At 36.3% G+C, this 24,103-nt stretch overlaps 1 protein-coding gene across 1 annotated transcript in view; it reads left to right on the forward strand.

Moving 5' to 3' along the window:
- Lipi (lipase I) overlaps positions 1-24,103 on the forward strand; it is a 51,480-nt gene that overhangs the window by 505 nt on the left and 26,872 nt on the right. Inside the window, exons 2-5 of the mRNA XM_052159102.1 lie at positions 12,935-12,982; positions 15,617-16,002; positions 18,430-18,538; positions 20,757-20,858. Of these exons, the coding sequence (XP_052015062.1) occupies positions 12,935-12,982; positions 15,617-16,002; positions 18,430-18,538; positions 20,757-20,858 (645 nt within the window). The remainder of the gene's footprint in view (positions 1-12,934; positions 12,983-15,616; positions 16,003-18,429; positions 18,539-20,756; positions 20,859-24,103) is intronic.

The following is a 24,103-nucleotide window of genomic DNA, read 5'->3' on the forward strand; positions in this document are numbered from 1 at the left end:
AGACTATCTATCAATAAATCATTAAAAAAAATGTTCCGAGAGGACCCTGAAATCACCCTAGAAAGATCATTCAGTAACAAGAGCTTCATTTGGTCTTTGGTTGGTGAGTGGTAGGAATTCATTTTGAATTCAGGAGATGTACTTCTGCTTGGTTGATTGATCAGAAAATTCCCTTCTAAAAAGAAACGGAAATGGTTGAGAAATTCTTGCAGAAATGTTCAACATCCTTAGCTATGACGGCATTAAGACTTCTTTAAGGTTTCATCTTACCCCAGTCAAGATTTTATCTTACCCCAGGGCCAAGATAAATAAGACAAGTTACAAAACATGGTCACAAAGCTGTGGGTAAAGGAGAACACTTATCCACTGCTTGTGGGAGTGAAAACTAGTCCAGCCACTATGGAAATCAGTGTGGTGGTTCCTTACTTAGAAAGATCTACCTCAAGATCCAGCTATGTGACTATTCAACATATACCCAAAGGATTCTACATCCTCTTACAGAGTCATCCATGTTTGTTGTTGCTCTATTCATGACAAACAGAAATTGGAAACAGTCTAGATGTTCACGAATGAATGAACAGATAATGAAAAGTGACACACTTACACAGTGGAATATTATTCAGTTGTGAAAAAGGAAACTAGGCAAATTTCAGGTAAATAAATGTAACTAGAGGCAATCATCATGAGTGAGGTAAACCATACACAGAAGACAAATTATATACTGTGTAATGTGAATGTTAGCTTTCAAGCTATCCATATGTATGTTACAACCCGAACAATCAGAGTCAAGTACCTAGTAAGGAAACAGTAGAGAAGAAAGGATTTTATAAGGAAGGGGGAAATGTAGTGTTATCAAGAGATAAAGAAAAAGCCAGAATAGGGAAAGGAGAGTTAATGGGAGGGGTAGCTCAGCAAAGACCATTTCAAAAACTATATAACAATCTACTACTGTAGAATCTTACTAACCTTACTATTTCACATATATGAAATAAATTTAAATTGTCACCAAGTAATAGGTGAGATAATACTTCACCTAAACATCTTATGTCACCAAGTAAAACCCCCAGGTGCAGGGATGGATTGTAAATTTTGGGGTCATTGAGCAAAGGGGTCTCCACATTTTCCCCCACATCACAGACTTTTGCCAAGTGTGTTGATTTCTCAACAACTTGATGATAAGATCCTATTGCTGAAAATATTTACATCACCAGATGTGAAGTTCAGCTGCTGCCCAGCTATGAGCTTCACCCCTTCTGAGTAGCATTCAAAGTACTAGAAGTTACTCTCTAGACTACCAGGGGAAAAAAAAAAGTAATTTCACTCAGCTACAAACCCTATGGCCTACAATAATGAACTGCCCACAAGATACACGGATACAATCATGGTATAAATGTTATTGGAGTAACTAGCCTCCTTTTGATTGGATTTAAGGACCACCTCACGAGATGAGACTCATATCTGACACTGTTAAAGTAGCCAAGAATCCGAGACTGTATAGCCCATGAACCCAGGCAAAGATATATTACTTTTAGTTTGCTAAAGAAACACAGCAGTAAAATGACTCCAAATGACACGCTGCTGCACCCATCCACCAGTGCCTCCTTCAAGCCTCATCGGAGAAGACCTTTCTTTGTAGGAGATGGGAATTAACCCAGAGATCCACAACTGGGCGATGAGAAGAGGGTAAGAGACTTGATAGCACTCAGTTCTAAAGCGATGTCTTCAAAACCCATCCAGGCTCATTCAAAGCCCCTTGAGGGATTGATCATTGAGGGAGAGGAAGAAGGAAGAATTGTAAGAGTCAAGGATGGTGTATGGCTTCAAGGAAGCAGCAGCATCCACATAGCATAGGATTTACACACGTATGAAATCACAGAAACTGCAGCAGCATGCAAAGGACTTGCACAGGCCCAGTACTGAGAGGGGAGGTTGATAGGGTCCCACACCTAAACAAGAAAGTATTCACACATAACTGCTAGCAAAGAGAAATTCATTTTTATCCAGAGTTTGGTAATGGACATTTTCTATAACTAAAAATAATGATATGTATGCATTATTAATCTTCACAGTATACACAATTAGAGAAATTCTGTACTGTTAGACATTTCTATTTTCCGTTTGAGGCCACGGTAACAATGTTGAGATGAATTCTTTTGTTCTCATTTTTATTTTTATTTTTTATTTTTTGCATTTGTGATTTTATTGTGGCGCAGAAGGAGCTTGCTGTTCTGGAACAATGTTCTTTGGAGGCCTAATTGCTGACTCAGAGGTGAACATTTTTGAAATCTTGTCCCTGTCTGGCCATAAACTTTCAATGTAGCCACGGTTGATCTTGAAAGTCTTCTGTTCTCATCTTCTTCTCCTGATGGCAAGGTTTACAACTCACTTATGTGGTATTTGAAATCTAATCTAGCGTCTGGAGCATCCTACGTACACACTAACAGAGCTGCAATCCTTAGACATTATTAAATATTTTTTGCCAGAATTAATATAAATTAATTAAAAGTTCATCTGAAAATACATTCTGGCAATTGACCTACCAAGTAAATATTGCTTGGCTCTTATAATTAGTGTTCAAGTGCTCAGAAACAGGATTGATGAACAGAACTCCATGAACCCTACAGTATTTGTAATTCATCACCAACATAATCTCCTTTGTGACATTGTTTACTTTGTACATGTATCTATATGATACTTATTCTCATATTGTATTTCTGAGTAAGAATAAAGTAAACACAGAGAATACTAAAACCATTAGTATATTTTACATTATATTATCTTCCACTGATAGTCTACTAGGCATTAATAACCAAATGTTCTCATGATGAAAGCAAGTAAAATATATGATAATGAGGGAATGCCACTTTATGTTTGAAACTCTGCTAAATACTCTATTGGCTGAAACCACACATCCACACGAGCAGGTCAAAATAATGACTATAAAAATATCATAAAACCAAAAAAAAAAAACTAGAGAAAAATAAATTACTTCTTTTGGAAAGTTTTTCTCTTAGTCTATTAAGTATCATCTCATTAAAACCACATTTTATATGTTTTACACTGTGTTTCTCCCTTCAAATAATGTGGCTACTTCATTTTTGAGATTTACATCACAGCTGAGTGTAGTGGAGGTGTCGGCATTCATTTAAATTCTTAAAAACACAGCCTCAGTAGAACTTGAACACTTCAAGTTAATGAGCGTTTACAAGCAGTTATGTGTCCTGATTCCAAAATAAGTATCTCATGACTGGGGGTTTCTAAATCATCTCTCCAGACTTCAGATTAGAGTCTGCTGATCTATGTTGCAAATAAAACATTCCAGAAAACACAATTCACTGTATTATTGAAATATTTCCAAGATACATATCGTCTAAAAACAAGTTTCATTTTGAACTTGGGCTCTGTGTATGAACAGTTATTGATTTTTCTTGCCTTTTCAACATTCTTGCTTGGAAAGAAAATAGAAGAAAAACTAAATAAGCATTAAAGAAAAAACTAGTAATGCTTTAAATGCTTTTCATATTAAAACCAAAAATATTTTCTCTTTTCAAAGTTTAACTTCAAGAGACAAGCTAGAACATAACTTTTAAAAAATTATCTTTAATCTTTCTTTAGAGTCCAGACGTTATATACCCTTCCGTCTGCCCTCTGAAGACACTTTCTCAACCCATTCCTCCTACCCTGTCTCCAAGAGGATGTCCTCACCTACCCCCCCCCCCCCCACAGCCTCCCCCTCTCTGGGGCCTCAAGTCTCTGGAGGGTTAGGTGCATCTCCTCCCACTGAGGCCAGAGCAGGCCCTCCTCTGCTGTGTATGTGTTGGGGGCCTTGTACCAGCTGGTGTATGCCACCTAGCTGGCGGCTCAGTTTCTGGAGATCTAAAATAGCCACTGTGTTTTGGATGCATAAAGACACATGCCTAAAAACCAAGGCAGCTTCATGGGTGTGGATTTTGTTATTGATTTTAGGTCTGTGAAGATCACAGTTTATAATCAAAAATGATCATAAAATACAACTTACCCTGACTCTTTCCATTTCTGGGATTTCTAGCAACATATTATTTTTTCCTATGCTTTCCTAAACATATCCGCCCATGCCACTTCTAAAATTCTGAGGTTAAGGAATGAAGACATCTACAATTAGGTTTCCCATTCCCTTAAATCTTATTTGTGTAGCCAAACATTTGTGAGTTATTACAGAGTCTTTGGCTTAGACATGCTCTCTTAGCACATGCCAGTGGGAGATGACAGACTCCCTCACCTTTTCCAACCAGGGGAGGAGCAAGAGTCATTTTTACAGAAAAGCTTGCCGGACGGAGACAATCCTATCACACAAGAACCTTAATGAATTACAGAACTTCCTGGTGAATCCCAGTGTTTCTTTTACAGTTTCTGATTCCAAATGAGAATATACGTTGTTCTGTGTTTGATATGCTGGGCAAGATTTGGTAAGATGCTTATTAATAACTTATCATTAAAACGCCTGTAAAATAATTAATATGGTTTGTATTATCTTATGCAATGACAGTATGAAAAACTTACTACGATTATGGTATTTATATCAGACAAGATTGCTATTATGAAGGCATGCGTGTGCTCATATGTACATGTGTGTATAGGTGTGTTTGCTAAATAGAAGCTTTATGATGTATTTATTTGCCAGAAGATTAATAGCTAGAGAACAAATATGCAAACAGGGAATAAGTAGAAACATTCAAGAAAAAATGTAATTAAGGAGCAAGGCTCCTTAATTCAGTGTTTGAAAATTATGTCTTACTATATAACTTGCTTCCATTTCATTTGTCTGAAAAATCTGACATTGGAAGAAAATTATTGAGTAGATAATTTATCAGTTGCAAATCAAGCCAAATAACAATGCAGGGGGACTTCTCTGTCTGTCTGTCTGTCTGTCTGTCTCTCTCTCTCTCTCTCTCTCTCTCTCTCTGTTTCCCATAATAAAAGTCCGAAAGTGTCTAATGGTAGTAAGCAAGAACTTTAATTCCTTCTGCTTCATAATGGCAATAAAGTTTACTAATGTTAGTAATGTGACTTCCTCCTTTATGGGCGAACTTCTTGTTCTAGCGTGAAGGAGAATGAGTTGTTGGTTATGGTTGAACAAGCCATTTGAATTTATGTAAATGAAAACAGTAGCAAATTCACAAGTCAAGATGAATAGCTCTCTTGTGGAATTTTGTGAATGATTATTTTTATGTCTTATATGTCTTTAATAAATTTGTGACTATGCATTCGAAAAACCATAATATGCCAAGTAGAAATTGATAGTTTTGGTTTTATTTTCTGTTGGCTATTTGAAATACTCCTATGTTATAGAGGTATTTGATCTTCATATTTAAATAGATAATCTAGGGAATAGTTCATAGTTTATATTGTACATTTTACACACTGAGATTTCATTTTTTTAAAAAAAGATATTTTAAGTTTGTGATATGTTGTACTAGCATCTTGACTAAAAAGCTAGAGAATCTTGAACTCTACACTATCAGACTCCTCTGATATGACAGTCCATAGTTATTTTGATAGCAAAGTTTGCACACTTCTGGTCCAGGCTTTCAGAGATTTTGATTAGGATTTTCACAAGAATTAGCCAGTTTTCTAAGTTTTCAACAGGAAAAATGGAGTTATGGTTAGTAAATATATTTTGTTTCTGTTGAAAATTTAGCTTGCTTATGATGATGACTAGAAAAAATAACAAAATTAAAATAAAATTAATAAAATGTTTAAAAAGTATTTACAGAATATCAGGCAAGCAGAAAGATAGCTAAACAGATTGTATAAAGATATTTATTGACATGTTTACTCAAATTATATGCATATATATTCTTAATGCAGTTGCTAGTTACTAAATTTTCAGTTTTGTTGTTGCTATTATTCTTGTAGCAAAAAGTGGAAATATTTCTGGGAAGAGCTAGATAATAAATAGTTGAAATTTTGTGAATCAATGGTGTGTGTTTTTAGCTCTACTATATGACAGTGAATGCAGTTTTAGATTCAGTAAAGACAGAGCATTGCAGAGTGTTCACAAAGCTTTATTCAAGAATACTATTGGATTGGTTTTGATTTTCAAATTCACACAATGTTGACATTTCTATTTTTTCACTTATTTACAAATATGAAAGTTATTCTTAGGCTATTGATCATATTTGACTTTCATGAACTGGTTTGTCAATTCCTACGTTCTACTCCTCTGATATTAAGACAGGTTAATTCAGCTCTCCTTTTTCATGACAGAGGTGAGAAAATCGAAATAAAGAAAAATAAAATCATTTTTTTTCTAAAATTGTAGATCGTGCCTTAACCTGTATAGTTCAGATGGAAATTTGGTTAAAATGAAAATAATTTTTTTCTTGCAGACTATTTAGAACAAGTTGAGTTTGAGGCGCTATCAGAGGAAAACAGCTTGGTTATTTCTAGAATGTGTACATTGTTCATTTGCCTTCCTTGACAGCTATGAGCATCCTTCATTTTTAGCTTCTACATCTCTGAATGGCACAAGGCAGATGATCTGTTCTCAGTGCTTTCCAAGTCCAAGGATAAGTTTGACGTCAAAGAATCTACTAGTAGTGGTAGAGACCATTTCTATTATATCCTTCAATTAAGTGGTGAGAGAAATATCCAGTTAAGTAAAATACAGGAGCAAAATTTGTCTTGAAGAGGATTAAAATAGAGAGATGGTTACACGAAGCATCAAGGGATAAGGGATGAGGGTGGAGGGGGTTCTTCCAAAAATCCAACAGCACAGTAAAATAGGAAGGATGAACTGTCTTATCTACTGCATATTATGCTGCTATTACCTATTAAAAATGCACTGTGCATGACCAGATAACAATAAAGACATACTAGGTTATCATCACCAATGGATACCACAAGTAGCAAATGAGAGGATGTATATATGATTTCCCCTTTGATCTTTACATAACATGGATGTATTGAATCATCATACTCCATTACTTCTTTTCCTGTGTCATTGGTGTTCATGGGTTTGATGTTGTTATGTGTAATGCAAACATTATCTTAAAAAGTCCTCACTGTGTACACTTTAACATTCTTTTGTCTTTTGCATAAATTTTTCCTCTGCATAGCTCTAAAACCATAACTTAGAATTGATCTATACATATGAATGAATTGTAGTAGAATTAATTCTATACACACTTGCACCAACGTGTATTTTTCCTATTCTTACGTAGAGGACTTTTGTCTTTCAGTATTTATTTTATGTGAATATACATTTCTATCTTTTCTTTTCTCCCCAGTCTTTCTATAATTCTTCCTCTGTGTCTTTCTTCTCCTATTCAGCCTTCTTCTATTTTTAAAAGAGCCAATGGACTTTAGTCACCAACACCCCCTTTAAACTTGCTTAAATTAATTTATGATCTCCTCTTACTGAATCCAAGTACTTCAAAAGTTTTTACCAGATACATTCCTTTTAACTTGAGCTCCTGAAAGAATAAAGCTACTTAACCTGTTCTTATTCCTGACGTATCTGCTTGGGTCACAAGTTCTACATGAGGTCCCTTGCTAGGCATAGGGAAATTGAACCCTCATAGTGTCCTGGGATAAAGAACCTTCATGATTATCTAATCAAAAAAACAAAACACCACCAAAAGCAACAAACAAAAAAAGTCCTTCCTCTATGATATTCAAAACCAAAATCCCAAAAATTAGTTAGTGTAGAAAAAAGCTTCCAAAAGAAAATAATAGAGAACTGAAAAATATAAATGTAATTTATGGAAATATTAATTGAGAAATTTATTTGCTTCTGGATATTTAAACATTCTTGTTCATAATTTCCATTGCTTATACAATGCAAACCATTTACTTTTTATGCCAGTTATCCAAAATATACTTAATTTTTCAGTTTCTGTCCCCATATTTTTAAACTAAAACTAAATGTCACACACTATAAAAAAATAATGACTCATACTCATGACTGTTAAAAACAATTCATACTGTGACAGATGACTTTATTCTTTCTTATATTCATCATTTTAATAACCATACTTCTATTTTCATATGTGAGATAATATGACCAAGGCAACTCTTATAAGGATGACATTTAATTGGGGCTGGTTTACAGGTTCAGCGGTTCAGTTCATTATCATCAAGGTGGGAGCATGGCAGCATCCAGGCAGGAACAGGAAGAGCTCAGAGTTCCATATCTTCATCTGAAGGCTGCTTGCAGAATACTTGCTTCCAAGCAGCAAGGATGAGGGTCTTAAAGTCCATGCCCACAGTGACAAACCTACTCCAACAAGGCCACACTTACTCTAAAAGAGCCATACCTTCTAATATTGCCACTCCCTGGGCCAAGAATATACAAAGCATGTATTTTGGGCTTGTAGTATGGTATTTTTTGTAATCAGATTATCTAACAATTTTGATTTTTGGTTGTTGGCTGTGTAATGAATGATCTACATTTTATGTAGCACATGTGTGTACAAGCTGGTTTATGTTTGATATTAGGGTTAGCTATTAGAGTTTTAAGTTGACTTGAAGCAATCATAGTGTTACATACCTGTAAATCCAGTATTTAGGAGGTTGGGATTGAATAATCCCTGAGACTAGGAGACCATGACCATCCTAGGGAAATAACTGATTCTCTTGTCTAAAATAAACAAACAAACAAACAAACAAACATGCATACATACAGTTTTATGTTTATATTCTTTGCAAATTCTTAGACCATCACTATCCTGTATCCTTTGAAAATTTACTTTAGAAAAGTATAACCAAATGTAGCAAAATGTCCAGATTTAACTGAACCCATTGACACATGGCAAAAAGTATGTGTACCATATTTTACAAGATACACAAAATCATATCAATTAGTATGTAAAAGATTCCCTATAACCCAAGTTGTCTTGTATCCTTTGTGATGATTTTCTCCTCTACTTCTGATTCCGTGTAATCCAGGCCTGTTTTCTGATATTCTAGATTAAATATCCTTTTTCTAAAATTTCATGTAAATGGTTGTTTCTCATTCTTCTAAACTTTTCTGTATCTTCTACTTGATATATTCTTACAATTGACTAAGGTCAATAATAATAATAGTTTGTTATTATTATTATTTATTGCTAGGGCAGTAATAAATCATACAAACTGTAAGAACTCAACTGTTCACATGTTGGAACACGTGTCCACGTGTTGGAATCTACATGCCTGGTTGGCATGTAGATTCCATTAAGAGTAAGATATTTTTAGAAATCATGAGTATGAACTTGTACATGCTTTTATAAGGATATGTTCTTAGTTGTCAATAGTTAACATCTAGATATAAACTGTTATGGTTTAATAAGGTATCTATTTTCACTATAAGAATTATCAACCTGTTTCCAAGGTCTCATATTATTTTCCAGTTTCTTCCACAGTAGCTTTATGTCCTCAATAATACTTTCCCTGCTAGGCTTACAGATTGTAATACTTTCCTTTCTGGTCTTACAGATTTTTAGTATTTTAGTGTGTGTATAATGGCATATTGTTTTGGTATTAATTAACATATTTTGGATAGCCAGTAATATTGGGTATCATTCTTGGGATTCTTGGCCATTATACCAGACTTTAAATGTCTTAATTTTTTGCCATTTATATGCATAATCTTTATGTGCTCACACATTCATACATAGTTTTTAAATATGTGGTTTTCAGGTGTACATGGTGCTGTGTATTAATATTCTTGCTAATGCTATTTAAGAAACAATCCTATGTCATTAGATAAAGTGCAGGTCATTTATTTTTCTTTGATTCTATGTTTGTAGCTATCTCAGAGAGCCTGGTGAGATCCATAGTGTTATATACAAGTGAAGACTGTGCCTGCCACTATCCAGGCATCATTCAGTAGGAACTGGTATGAGCCACTCACCCATGATTGACTGTCAGTGGGCCCAGTCTCGTAGAGGCTCAGTGCAGGCTGAATCATCTGTGGTGATACCATAATTATATTGAATATGGCATGCCCCGACGGCAATATTTCACAGGTCTTCTCCCTGTCTTTTGGCCTTACATTTTTCCATCCCCTTTCCCTTTATATTTCCTGAATATTAAGGAGATGATATAAATGTCCTGCTTAGGACCAAGCATCACTTTTCTAAGTACTCTGAAAAAAACGTGCATCCCCATATTTGTTTCCACTTACTGTAAAGAGAAGCCTTTTTTGATTGAGGTTGGAAGTAGCATTAGCTTATAGATATAAATGCACACATTTAGAAGGGAGCTAGTGAATTTAGCCAAAAAGTTATAGTAAGATTCCCCTCTTGGACATACAGTTTCCTTGCTCATGGAGATTTGTATGGGTTTATATTACCAGGCATGAGTTCCTTATTTTGGACAGAACTTCAAAACCATTCAGAAAGAGCAGAGATGGCTCCACATAGGGACCCATGCCAGCTGCAGACACCAAACCCAGACACTGTTGCTGATGCCAGGAAATGCATGATGTCAGGAGCCTAGTATAGCTGTCCCCTGAGAGTCTCTGCTAAAACATGACCAATACAGATTCAGATATACAGAGCCAAACATTGAACGAGTGTGGGGACCCCAGTGGAGAAGTTAGGGGAAGGACTAAAGGAGCTAAAGGGGGTTTGCGCTCCCATAGGATGAACAACAGTATCAACCAACCAGACACCCTGAGCTCCCAGGGACTAAACCACCAACCAAAAGGTCCACATGGGGCTACCCATGGCTCCAGCTGCATATGTAGCAGAGGATGACCTTGTCAGACATCCGTGGGAGGGGAGTCCATTGGGTCCAGTGGAGGCTTGTCCCCTCAAGATAGGGGAATGCTAGAGCACTGAAGCAGAGTGGGTTGGCAAATGACAGAGCTCCCTCATAGAGGCAGGAGGAGTGGGGGGCATAAGAGGTTTGTAGAGTGGAAGCTGGGAAGGGGGATAACATTTGAAATGTCAATAAATAACCAATAAAAATGAAAGAAAATAAATGCACACATTCAGAACACAGCTTGTCAATTTAGCAAAACAGTGGTAGTAATATCCCCTCTAGGGCCTAAGGTCTCCTCCCTCATGGAGTTTTGGACAGGTTTATATTATAAGGCATGAGTTCCTTTATTTGGACCAGACTTTCAGTCCAATCGGAGAAAGAAGGGATTTACCACCATAACAGCCGTGCCACTCATGCACAAAGTGAGTGAGTGCGGTTTTCCTGTTGAATTGCTATTGGTGTCCAGAGGGTTCACAGTGGAGCAAAGAGTGCTGATGCCTCTTCTTCCCAAGCAGCTGCATAGCACTTCCTGCATAGCACTGCTTGACCCTATGAAAGAGAACCAGCAGAGAGGAAATTTCCACAGAAATAGCTTATTTTCTTTATTTCTTCCACTCACCGGCTATATTGTCTTTTACAATATCCTCTTATCGACAAGATCTGTTAGCAAACCAAGAGCAGTGACACCACCTTGTGTTATTCTGGGTTTCTTTGGGGCCTCCTTAGGCAATAGCTTACAAGGAACTATGGCATATCTGCCATTGAGATTTGGGGAACTACATTGCCTAGTCTCACGTGATAACTCTTTTCTTCCCCTAACTCCATTCCTCCAGTGATTTGAAGTATTTGTATTCGTGGAGATAAGAATAGGAATCTTGCAATACCTTCAGTTGAGGATGTGTCTAATTTTCTATACTCCTCATCTACATTCTTTTTATTAGTAAAAGTTTAATGTGCACAGTATATGGACAAATTGTGTGCTTAACTTCCTCTATTATTCAGCTTTTTAACATTTAAAGTTAAATCAGTACCTGTTTTCAAATTCACTCTCAGTATGTCAAATGAATTTCTATGAATAATATCTCTATGAATCTAACATTTTTACTTAAGAATATTATCAGACTTCACTTGGAAAGCAAGGGGACCTGAGTTAGAATCCCCAGTACTCATGAGAAAAAGGTGGGCATAGCTGTGAGTGACTATAACTCCAGATAAGGGCCAGAGACAAGCGGGCCTTTAGGGATCCCTTGACTGTCAATTTAGTGAAAAGAGAGGCCCTCGGTTGCTGAGACATTCCTGCCCCAACTTGGTCCCCAACACAGAGCATCTCCCTTACAATTTCCACCCCAGACTCCTAAAATAACAGGAGATTTCTAGGAAGCCTTAACTACTGTACTGGTTGTTTTTGTGTCAACTTGACCCAAGCTGGAGTTATCACAGAGAAAGGAGCCTCCCTTGAGGAAATGCTTCCATGAGAGCCAGCTGTGGGGCATTTTCTCAATTAGTGATGGGGGGTGGGGGGGAAGGGCCCCTTGTGGGTGGCGCCACCCCTGGGCTGTTAGTCTTGGCTTCTATTAGAGAGCAAGCTGAGCAAACCAGGGGAAGCAAGCCAGTAAGAAACATCCCTCCATGGCCTCTGCATCAGCTCCTGCTTCCTGACCTGCTTGAGTTCCAGTCCTGACTTCTTTTTAGAGATGAGCAGCAATGTGGAAGTGTAAGCAGAATAAACCCTTTCCTCCCCAACTTGCTTCCTGGTCATGATGTTTGTGCAAGAATAGAAACCCTCACTAAGACACCTACTCTCTTGAATACCATCAATAAAGTTTGCTGCACCTCCTCCCAACATATATATATAATCAGTAGCTTTTGGGTTAGTGAAGTATCCTGGCTCAAGGCAGTCAAGGTGAGAGTGACAGAAGCAGACATCTGCTGTTTCTATATGGCTGTCTCATACATACACATCGATGTGTATCACAGGTGTGCAGGTGCATGAACATACACATACCATAGCAATAAGTGCAACATAATCATTTGAGAGTCGTATCTTTTAGAAATGGTAAAAGATAATTTTTTTCAAGTTTCAAATGTTTCCACTTAAAGTCTCATCTTTGTATCTTAGTCTCTTTGATGAATGTTCCAAAAGGAGAAAACTTGAAGTTACCACTACTCTGTTTGTAATCTGAATATTCTGTCTTCACATTTTTAGGGTATTTAAATTTTTCATCAAAAAATAATGGAGCTTCTAAAAATCCTGGTGAGTCCAATTGAGTGGTTTTCTCCGCATTGTGGTGAGTTTGCCAACACTGCTATCCAAAGATATCCTTAGCTGATGAAGTAGCCCTCTTTTTCCAACAAGTGAAACCCCTTACAGAACAGCTACAAGTTTTAATGTTTACCATTTGTAAACATTACCTCCACTCTCTTCATAGTGTTAACTCTGCCTTCTTCCATGCATTCCTTCAGGGAGAGATTTCATATTTTATATGATTTTATAACTTGAATGTTTATTATGCATGTGTATATTTTCCCTAATCAGAGTTTTAATTGTGCCTCTCTTGATCTGGTACTGTGTTTTATAACTTTTAAATTTTGCTTCAGTAGCTTCTTTCCCTTGCTTTTCGAAATCACATTGTTTTCTTCTATTCTGAATGACAACACCATAGGAAATCAGCAGTTAATGCTATGACTGGTTATAGAACATATTTCTGGTGACTCTTTGGATGGAGGTGTTTCTGTGTTACATGTGTCATATGCATCTTGCTATGTATTACTCCTTCTGAGACCTGGCAAAGTCTGTCAAGTCTTCTAACAAAGCTGTTTGGATTATCTAACCATATGTCACACTTGTCCAGACATGACGATGTATGAGGTGGATGTGTATGACTCATAAAATTTGCTCAGCATAGCATGTTGCGAGCCACCGTGGAGCTATCTGTTCCTAATACCCTCTCCTTTCTCTGATACTTATTACATATGCAGGATCAAAGCTCTTTTAATTACATCCCCATTGGTAACCCAGGAATATTATGTAGGAGTTATATCTCCATAACTAATTTATTTCCTCTTAGTAAGTGTAGCAACAATGCATCTGTTCTTTCAAAATCAGAATTATCTCCTAAGTCTTGTATATTATAGACAATATTAAAATATTTGTTATTCTTCTCTTTTATTTTCCTTTGATCAATTTTTAAAATTTAAAATTGAGATACTTACTAATGCTTTTATAAATATTTGACAAGTACTGAAAATTTTGTTTCCTAAATAATATTATCAAATTGATGCTCTAGAAGTAACTCAAAGCAGTGTGCTGATAAAAATATTTTATCCTCGTGCTTATTCAATAATTCACAATTCTGGAAAACTACAGAAATCTAAATATAAAGCAGCCATTATTTTATGGCCTACAATGACCACTGCTATTGGGTAATTTTAGTTATTTCATTTTCTGGCCTTTATCCTTCTAGGATGGGTAAATGAATAGATGAATAGATAGGTAGATGATAGACAGATGAAGGTATTTTATACTTTGTGCCTTTATATAAAAACTGTGATTAATATCTGCAACATTAATATAATTGCTTACTTTAATTCAAATATTATAAAATCACTTTAATAATTACATCTAATATATACACACAACACATATACACATAAAACTTCCAAACTGCTTTACTGCTTCTGCTTTTGCCCCTGCGGGGCATCCTGTCACCATTGCATACCTGCTCAGATGAAGAGACAAACCTTACCTGTGGAGCAAGGTGGTCGATCCCTGGGATCTCGGCTCAGTGTGAGCAGAAAAAAACCTTCTCAGAGACATTTTCAATGGAACAACTTTCTTTTATTGGGGGTTCAAAGGGATATATAAACCTTAGGGAGTGGGTACGTGGATTTGGGGGTGAGCATACATGGCTGGCTTGTACAAAGGTGCTGGGAATGCTTCATTTGCCTGAAAATAAATTCCAGGTACTTGCTGGACATGGCCTTGTAGGCAGGTAGAGGGGACTTTGTAGCTGTAATTTGGGCACCAGGCTGCATGACTACCCCAAGGTTGGCAGAGTTGGGGGTCATAGAGGCCGTTTGCACCAGATCATGCAGACCCAGAGCAAGGAGGGAACAGTTCTAACTCCTGCCATCTTAGAACAAGACTATCAGGATTTGGATACATGTCAAACTTACAATTGCTCCAGCCTGGCTCCCTGAGCCGCAAGGCTTTCAGGCCCCATGTTTTATAAGTCTGTTCTCAGAATTTGCTTATATCTGTTTTAGGTAGCTACTCCCACCGGTCTTATTGGAACGATGTCTTGCCTCTTTCCCTGTCTCCTTTTTCTCTTCTCCTTTCCTTTGTCTTCTCGTGGTGGTCTTGCTAGTTTGTCAAGGCTAACCTTGAACTAGAGTTATTTCTACTTCACACTTTCAAGTGCTTACAATAAGTGCCATAGAAGGAATTTTATACTACTTTATGAGCAAACTGATACTGCATTATTTTTATGTTAATATGGGTAATGGTGAGATACCATTTTAATATGTAAATACATTTCTGTAAAGCTTTTGTGAAAATTCACAATCAATGTATCTATCTTTTCTGCCATCCTTCCCACTTGATTATTAATAACAGCAATTTATGTCAGAGACATTTTATTTTATTTTAAAAGAATGTGTATGACTTTGAACCTATCACATTTGTTCATATTTATCATTATTATTTTTATCACTTCTAGTTCAGGAAGTCTTTTTTTGCCTAAATCATGTACAGCTTTAGCATTAGAGTTGTTCAGTAAATCATGCTAACTTGCAAATGAAACAGAATTCTTCTATTCAGTTGTATAATCTTATACCAACAAAACTGCACTGTTATCCTAATGTTCAGATTGACTTTTTATCTTTTCAGAGAATAATAGAACATGTCTTGAATTCTCAAAGTTAAATGCAATGACTTCCTTAAAAGATTTATTTTGTCCCAAAATAAAGATAAATCTGCTGATGTACTCAAGGGGCAATGCCAAGTGCGCTGAACCACTCTTTGAGTCTAATAACTCACTCAACACCCGCTTCAACCCATCGAAGAAAACCGTCTGGGTTATTCATGGGTACAGGCCGCTTGGTTCCACCCCCGCGTGGCTGCATGCATTTACTAAGGCCTTTTTGAAAGAGGAAGATGTGAATCTCATTGTTGTAGACTGGAACCAGGGAGCTACAACCTTTATTTACAGTAGAGCGGTTAGAAATACCAGAAGAGTTGCAGAGATTTTGAGAGAGTCTATTGAAATTCTTTTGGTAAGTTGGAAAAATGTAAGATAGACCCCGTGATATGCAATATATACTTTGTTATGTGATAGCATGAAGTTAATACTTTTTACATAAGCAGTTGGAACTTTAGCTTAGACAGAATAATTTTAAGCCCTATTAAAGTCTACTCTAAATAATAATCCATATTTCATTTTCATATTTTTTAATATGAGAAAGCTTTTTTAAACTATTAAAATTTAAATCTCTTTCAAACTCTGAATTTAGATTGAATTAGTGGTTTTATATGGGGAAAGGACATTAATGTAATATCTGTACTTTTTTTAGTTATCTTTTCTTAGATCTAATATATTTGTTGCTTATAAATATGAGAGGAAAAGAGACTAAGATGTAGTTTACTCTGACATTCCTAAATATAGATCTCAGTTTTCCTCAGGTCTCCTCAGGGTTGGCATGGATCTACTAAATTCAAGGCTTCATATTATAGGTCTTTTATGTTTGAATAATTATTGTTTTCCATACCAATCTTTAGGGCATAGTAAACACTTTATGGTAGTTCATGTCTTTTCTCAGACTTGGTGGTGACAGTATTTCCAGAGAAAGACAGGTCATAATCAATTTCTTGGGGTCTTCTTGGTTTTAAAGTCTGAATTTTAGTTGAGATCAACTTATGCTAAATTGAACAGGCATAACATCAAAGCCTCCACACCAGGATTCAGACTGGAGGGGATCAAAGCTCAAGTCTCTTGCCTCTCATCTTGTCACTGTGAACAGCCACTTCACATCTCGCCAGATTTCTTTGTTTATACATTAAAAATAAAGAAATATTATTGTATGTTGCATGAATATTAAATTTATATAGAAACATGTTACTATATATGTGCAAGTGTGTATATGCTTAATCAACACATGACATATACTAACAAGTGAATAAAACAATTTATTATGTTTTTTTTAATCTCCAATTTTAAAAACATTGTGACCCAGGGCAGAAGTTGAGATAATGGGCACCTCATACTGTGGAAAGTGTGAGTTGAGAAATTTAGGAAAAAAATCATAGCATTTTGCTTGCAGAGGATTTATAGGAGCTGGGAGAAAAGTAGCCATAGCTTTGTGGTTTGGAGAACTACTTACTCCTTTTTTGAGACATTGCTTTGAGGTATTTGAAGAACAGAATTGCTTTTCTGCTGGGAAAGTCCCTGCCATCCTCTGCAATAGTGATAAAATATGACCATCATTTTATGAGCTTCAAACATCACTATGTAATCTAGATCATCACTTTTAGCTCCCTGGTAGTCTTCCGGAAAGTATACACCCAGAGAGCTCTTAAAGCTGCTGACTTGAGGTAAACCAGATGTCCATACTTTGTCCTTCGATTGTTTTACTGTATTACCTAATCTATGGTCATGAAACCCACCTTAAAGCTATATACTTCATCTTAACATTTCAAAAGTAAGAGTGACTTTTATACTTTTACCAGTTCTGCTAGGGGGCATGTTATATCTTGAAAGGAAGACAGAAGGCTAGCATATATTTCATAATCAAACATCTCCAGCCTTGGGTCTTAGTCCATTTGAGCCACTGTATAACAAACTCTTTAAACTGACCTTATGTACAAACACATTCATGTCTCATGGTTCTACAAGGATGGGTGGAATCTGGCTCTGGTGAGAACTAGTCCTGGATCATGAGTTGAATCTTTTCTCATTGTTGTCACATCATGGAAGATCCAAATGAGCTCCTTTATATCTCATCTGTCAGGACATTAGCCCCATTCTTGAATGCTCCAAATTTGTGATACCATCACATTCTCTGTGCTCTGCTTCCTGCAGAGGTCATAAACATTAAGGTTTAGAATTTCAGAGGCGCAAATATTCAGATTTCAGTGACTTAGAATACATCTTTATATGTAGCTTTATATATGTCTTTAACTTGTTTTCTTAATAAATGGATATTAAAGAGAATACTATTTAGTTAATATTTAATTTTAGCATAGGGTTAGTTTTAAATAATAAGATGGATATGAATATCATATGGCAAACATGAATATTAAATATAAAGCATAAAGTACATATTAAGGTATTTGGCACAAAATAAGCACATAATCATGCCCATTATTACTATTTGATCATTGTATGTCTCAGTAATTAAATGTTATTTTTACATATCTCAATCTATATTATGGGTAATTAAAAGTTTAAATTGGTGTTATATTTAAATTTACTTTAAAATTTCAAGTAAAGTTTAATAGTGTTATTGGAAATGAATAGAGAAAGATCAGATATTTTGTGATGCAAGCAGAACAAACTAGCATCTTTTCACAGTTATAAGTTCCCTTCCTTATGTTCCAGAAATGCATGAAACCAAAATCAATAATGTATTTCAGAATATCAGAATACTAGGAATTATGTGTGATTACCCAAATTAAAGTTATTACATTGCATTTTTCATTTACAGACCCACGGGGCATCACTTGACAATTTCCATTTCATTGGCATGAGCTTAGGGGCTCATATTAGCGGCTTTGTAGGAAAGATATTTCATGGTCAACTTGGAAGAATTACAGGTAAAACAATCTTTTTCTTTTGTAAAATTATCTTTTATCTGGATGAAATGAACAATTTTCTAGACACATGCCAGTTACCAAAGTTAAATCAGCAAATAAATCATCTAAACAGTCCTATAACCCCAAAAGAAATAGAAGCAGCCATTAAGATTCCCAACCGAAACAAAGCTAAGGACCAAATAGGTTGAGTGAAGAATTCTACTAGATCTTCAAAGAAGACCTAATATGAATACACTTCAAATTATTCCACAAAATAGAAACAGAAGGAACACTACCCAATTCATTTTTTTTGTAGCCACAGTTACACTGCATATTCTCCCTTGGAGATGAAGCAGTTTCTGTGTAATCAGGAATTTGTCACAATTTCCTTTGATAGAGGACTTCATAAGAGGTGTTTTCTACTTCTATCATTCTTAATGTTCCTTTTGAAAACTGGAAAAAATTATCTTTTTAGCACATTTTCCATTAGAATTTGTTCTATTTAAACTGAACGGAATAATGTCTCACACCAGATAAACGATTGGTTGCTTCTAAGTCAGAGGAGATATTCCTCTTGAGATATTTGGCAATACTTCAGACATTATTGGCAATCTGTATGGGAAGATGCTACCCGATTTAACATGTACTTCTACTCATCCCACTAGCTGAGGGTTGCCTCAATGACAAGGAATTATCTAGGCCCAAAGGTTAGTGTAGTGTAAGACACACCAAAGGAGCAATTAGTAATTAGAAGCTGTCAGTAACAACAGACAATAAGAACTATGGGAGATGATAAAAGAGAATGTAAAAAGATTGAACAAGAAAGAAAAATGATCAAAGATGGAGGAATGCTTATAGCAGGCCCAACTACTAACTGTATTTGAATACTACTTTGCAACTGTGGATTATGAATATTTTCTCACTGATTATTGTGGTCATGAAACACAAGTATTAAGTTTTCTAGCTTTATCTAAATGTCAAAGATTACATGGCAAAGTCCATTCCACTCAGTTAAAAATTAGCTAAAAATTATAGGTCTGCAGTTCATATCCATAAGCACTATGGTATTTTCCTATTTTTAAGCATTCATTTGAGTACTAAAGAAATCCAGAGTTACTATTCAAGCTTGAAATTTATTCTCATGTTCTCTCAGATTCACAAGGTAATCTTAACTATACTTAAAGGCAGCAGGCCCATTGTGCTCACATAAATTTTCATCATTTGTCTATATCAGGATTATTAAGCAATTATTCATATCTATATCAATAGGATAATTGTGGTAACTCCAATGATTTATAAAGAACAATATTGTCATAATAAAGTTCCATAAAAAAGGGAAAGGGGAGTTGAAATCACTCATAGACGCACGCACTTGCTTATCTGTTTCTCTATTGACACAGATTCTTAAATCAGAAAAATTTAGATAAGGAGATAGGTGGGCCACTCAGTCAAACAGGCTAAATAAAATGGGACAACAGAAGAGTGTGAGGTGAACAATAATTAAAATAACACTTATTTATATACTGATTTGGATTAAAGGACAACTTACTGGAGTCAGCTTTTTCTTTTTTGTTGAGGTTGTTCTGCCACATGGGTCTGGGAAAATGGTGTCTTTCTCAATGAACTGAATTTTATTCCCATGCCCTTGCTATGCTTCAGAAAGTCATGATCTTGAGATTTTATTTTACAATTTATTCTACAGCATAGCATTCATATTTCTTGGATTTGCAACGTATTTCCTTAAGGATGTATAAGAACCTCTTCGGAGATGTGAATGTTAAGAAAATAGAAATTTTGTTACCTGAATAGTATTGACATCTAAGGAGCCTTTTTTACCTGTAGAAAAATATAGGATGAGGCTGGTATGGTGAGGAATTGAGGAGAGGTCAAGAAGACATTTATTAGGGCTTTTCCTCCAATGCAAGAGGTCATGGTTACTATTAATATAAAGTTACACAGCTTACTTCGTCTACTCCTTAGATAAATTTGCTAAAATATCTTATCAATATTTTTTTGAAACATCTTTCCTGTGTTTGGAATGTCTTTGAAGGGTGCCGATAAATATTCAAATAATAAAAGTACTTGCTATTTGTCATATTTAATTTCACTCTAAATATGTTGGGACAAGTTTAAACTAAAATTGCAAGTGCTTATATTTATAATTGAAAATCAGGCAAGTGGAAAATAGAGCAAGTTAGTAAAATATAACTCAATTGATAGTTTATGTTTTGCACTTCAGGTCTTGATCCAGCTGGACCAAGATTTTCTGGAAAGCCATCAAATAGCAGATTAGATTACACAGATGCAAAGTTTGTAGATGTCATCCATTCTGATTCCAAAGGTAAAATAATATGTATCTATAAGGTTTGTGTTTAAAAGCAAAATGTGAAATGTACATCCCAGGGAAGAGGGTGTATGATAAGGAAGAGTTGCAGATAAAATGTTTGGGGTTTAATTCTTCATTCTGTTGGCAGTCACAGATTTTATAATACTTGTTTGCCAAGTTCAATGATGCTATTTAGGTTTCTTTTCCACCTGTAATGCATACCAAGTAGAACTGAGCACAGCACTAAAACCACAATTAAGGAATATTTTCTATAATTGGGGATTAGTTCTCCATTGAGTTTTAATTGTCTTTATAAAGCTCTCTAATGGGAGTTTGGGTGGCATTGGTTATAAAATGTTGGACAAATGCATTAGAAGAGTTATTGAGACAGTCCTGAGGCCCTTTTGATTGATTGAATGAGATGAATCAGTTGGAGAAAGACAGAGAGAGACACAGAGAGAAACACAAAGAGACAGAGAGAGAAAGTGAGTCATAGAGAGACAGAGAGAGTGAGGGAGACAGAGAGAGTGAGAGACAGAGAGAGACATAGTGAGACAGAGAGACAGAAAGAGAAAGGGGGAATGGGGGAGAGGGAGGGAGAAGGGTCCAGCAAGGAAGAAAAGAGAGAAGAAGAGGAATGAGGGAGAGAGAGAGGAAGATGGGGAGGGGGAGGAAGAAAGCGAGGGAGGGAGGGAGAGAGAGAGAGAGTGAGTTAGAGTTTAATGATTTTCTGGATTTGATCTGGTGACTCTAACATTGACTAAACTCTTCATATCAGGGAGTCTTTTGACTACTTACCAAACTCACTTCAATATTTTTCTTTATGTATGGTATATAACCATGTTTATAGCCATGCTACTTAACAACAGTAAGGACACAGAAGCAGTCTAGATGCCCATGAATAGATAAACATATAGAGATTTATATGGCTATAAAGAAAGATGAAATCACTCCATTTTCAGAAAAATGAGTGAAACTTGGAATTACTATGTGAAGCAAGACAAATCAAATGTAGACAAATCTCCCCTTTCTTCTTGTTTTCACAATCTAGATTTAAAATTATGTAAGCAGGGTGCTGCTGAGAGGGCTCTGTGGTTCAGATAATGCACTGCCCTTGAGGAGATTCAGAGTTTATCACTGATAACAGGTGGCTCACAACTACCTACAACTACAGAGAGTATAAAATAGTTCTTACCTCCACAGACACCTGTAGTTATGTGCACATGCCCTGCAAGACAAACCCATAGGAATCATTAAACAATAAAAATATATAAAGATATGTTTTTATGTATATGCATATGTATATATGCACATATGACAAGCCTGCCTCAAGGACCATTTGTGAGCTCACGATAAACACCTGTTGTTTCTTCCTGATTGCTGAGTAGTTCTTTTGTTTTTATTTTTTTTTTCTTTTTTTTTTCATTCTTTTTTTTTATTCGATATAATTTATTTACATTTCAAATGATTTCCCCTTTTCTAGCCCCCCCCCCACTCCCCGAAAGTCCCGTAAGCCCCCTTCTCTTCCCCTGTCCTCCCTCCCACCCCTTCCCAGTTCCCCGTTCTGGTTTTGCCAAATACTGTTTCACTGAGTCTTTCCAGAACCAGGGACCACTCCTGCTTTCTTCTTGTATCTCATTTGATGTGTGGATTATGTTTTGGGTATTCCAGTTTTCTAGGTTAATAACCACTTATTAGTGAGTGCATACCATGATTCACCTTTTGAGTCTGGGTTACCTCACTTAGTATGATGTTCTCTAGCTCCATCCATTTGCCTAAGAATTTCATGAATTCATTGTTTCTAATGGCTGAATAGTACTCCATTGTGTAGATATACCACATTTTTTGTATCCACTCTTCTGTTGAGGGATACCTGGGTTCTTTCCAGCATCTGGCAATTATAAATAGGGCTGCTATGAACATAGTAGAGCATGTATCCTTATTACATGGTGGGGAATCCTCTGGGTATATGCCTAGGAGTGGTATAGCAGGATCTTCTGGAAGTGAGGTGCCCAGTTTTCGGAGGAACTGCCAGACTGCTTTCCAGAGTGGTTGTACCAATTTGCAACCCCACCAGCAGTGGAGGAGTGTTCCTCTTTCTCCGCACCCTCTCCAACACCTGCTGTCTCCTGAATTTTTAATCTTAGCCATTCTGACTGGTGTAAGATGAAATCTTAGGGTTGTTTTGATTTGCATTTCCCTAATGACTAATGAAGTTGAGCATTTTTTAAGATGCTTCTCCGCCATCCGAAGTTCTTCAGGTGAGAATTCTTTGCTTAACTCTGTACCCCATTTTTTAATAGGGTTGTTCGGTTTTCTGGAGTCTAACTTCTTGAGTTCTTTATATATATTGGATATTAGCCCTCTATCTGATGTAGGATTGGTGAAGATCTTTTCCCAATTTGTTGGTTGCCGATCTGTCCTCTTGATGGTGTCCTTTGCCTTACAGAAACTCTGTAACCTTATGAGGTCCCATTTGTCAATTCTTGCTCTTAGAGCATACGCTATTGGTGTTCTGTTCAGAAACTTTCTCCCTGTACCGATGTCCTCAAGGGTCTTCCCCAGTTTCTTTTCTATTAGCTTCAGAGTGTCTGGCTTTATGTGGAGGTCCTTGATCCATTTGGATTTGAGCTTAGTACAAGGAGACAAGGATGGATCAATTCGCATTCTTCTGCATGCTGACCATTGGGATGTGGGAGATCTGTCTTAACCCATGCTTCTTGCTTTTTAGCTTTCATGTTGCATTGAGACAAGGCGCACTTGCTTCTATGGAGTCTGAGAACTTGTAATTTCAGAATTACTCCAAAGAGCTGACTTTCCTCTTTCCAATGCTATGGTTCTCACCTTTCCTAATGCTGTGACCCTTTAATACAGTTTCACATGTTGCAGTGACCTATAACCAAAAACTTACTTTCATTACTACCTCATAACAGCAATTTTGCCATTGTTATGAATTGCAATGTAAAGACCTGTGTTATCTGGTGGTCTTAGGTGACCCCTGTAAAGATCACTTGACCCTCGTAGGGATGGTGACCCATTGACTGAAAATCTCTATTCTAAGGCCTTATTTAAAATAATGGCCATTTTTGCTTGAATTCAACTAAGTGCATACATAATAATGCTAAAGGAGGGATTCTCCACTGCTAGGTTGAGGGCACACTTGCTTCTATGGAGTCTGAGGACTTGTAATGAAATGATTTAAACTGGCTTTCATCTTTTTCCACGGAGCACCTTTTCATCTCCTCATGCTGTGTCTGCCC

The sequence above is a fragment of the Apodemus sylvaticus genome, chromosome 15, assembly GCF_947179515.1.
Source record: "Apodemus sylvaticus chromosome 15, mApoSyl1.1, whole genome shotgun sequence".
NCBI classification, from domain to species: domain Eukaryota; kingdom Metazoa; phylum Chordata; class Mammalia; order Rodentia; family Muridae; genus Apodemus; species Apodemus sylvaticus.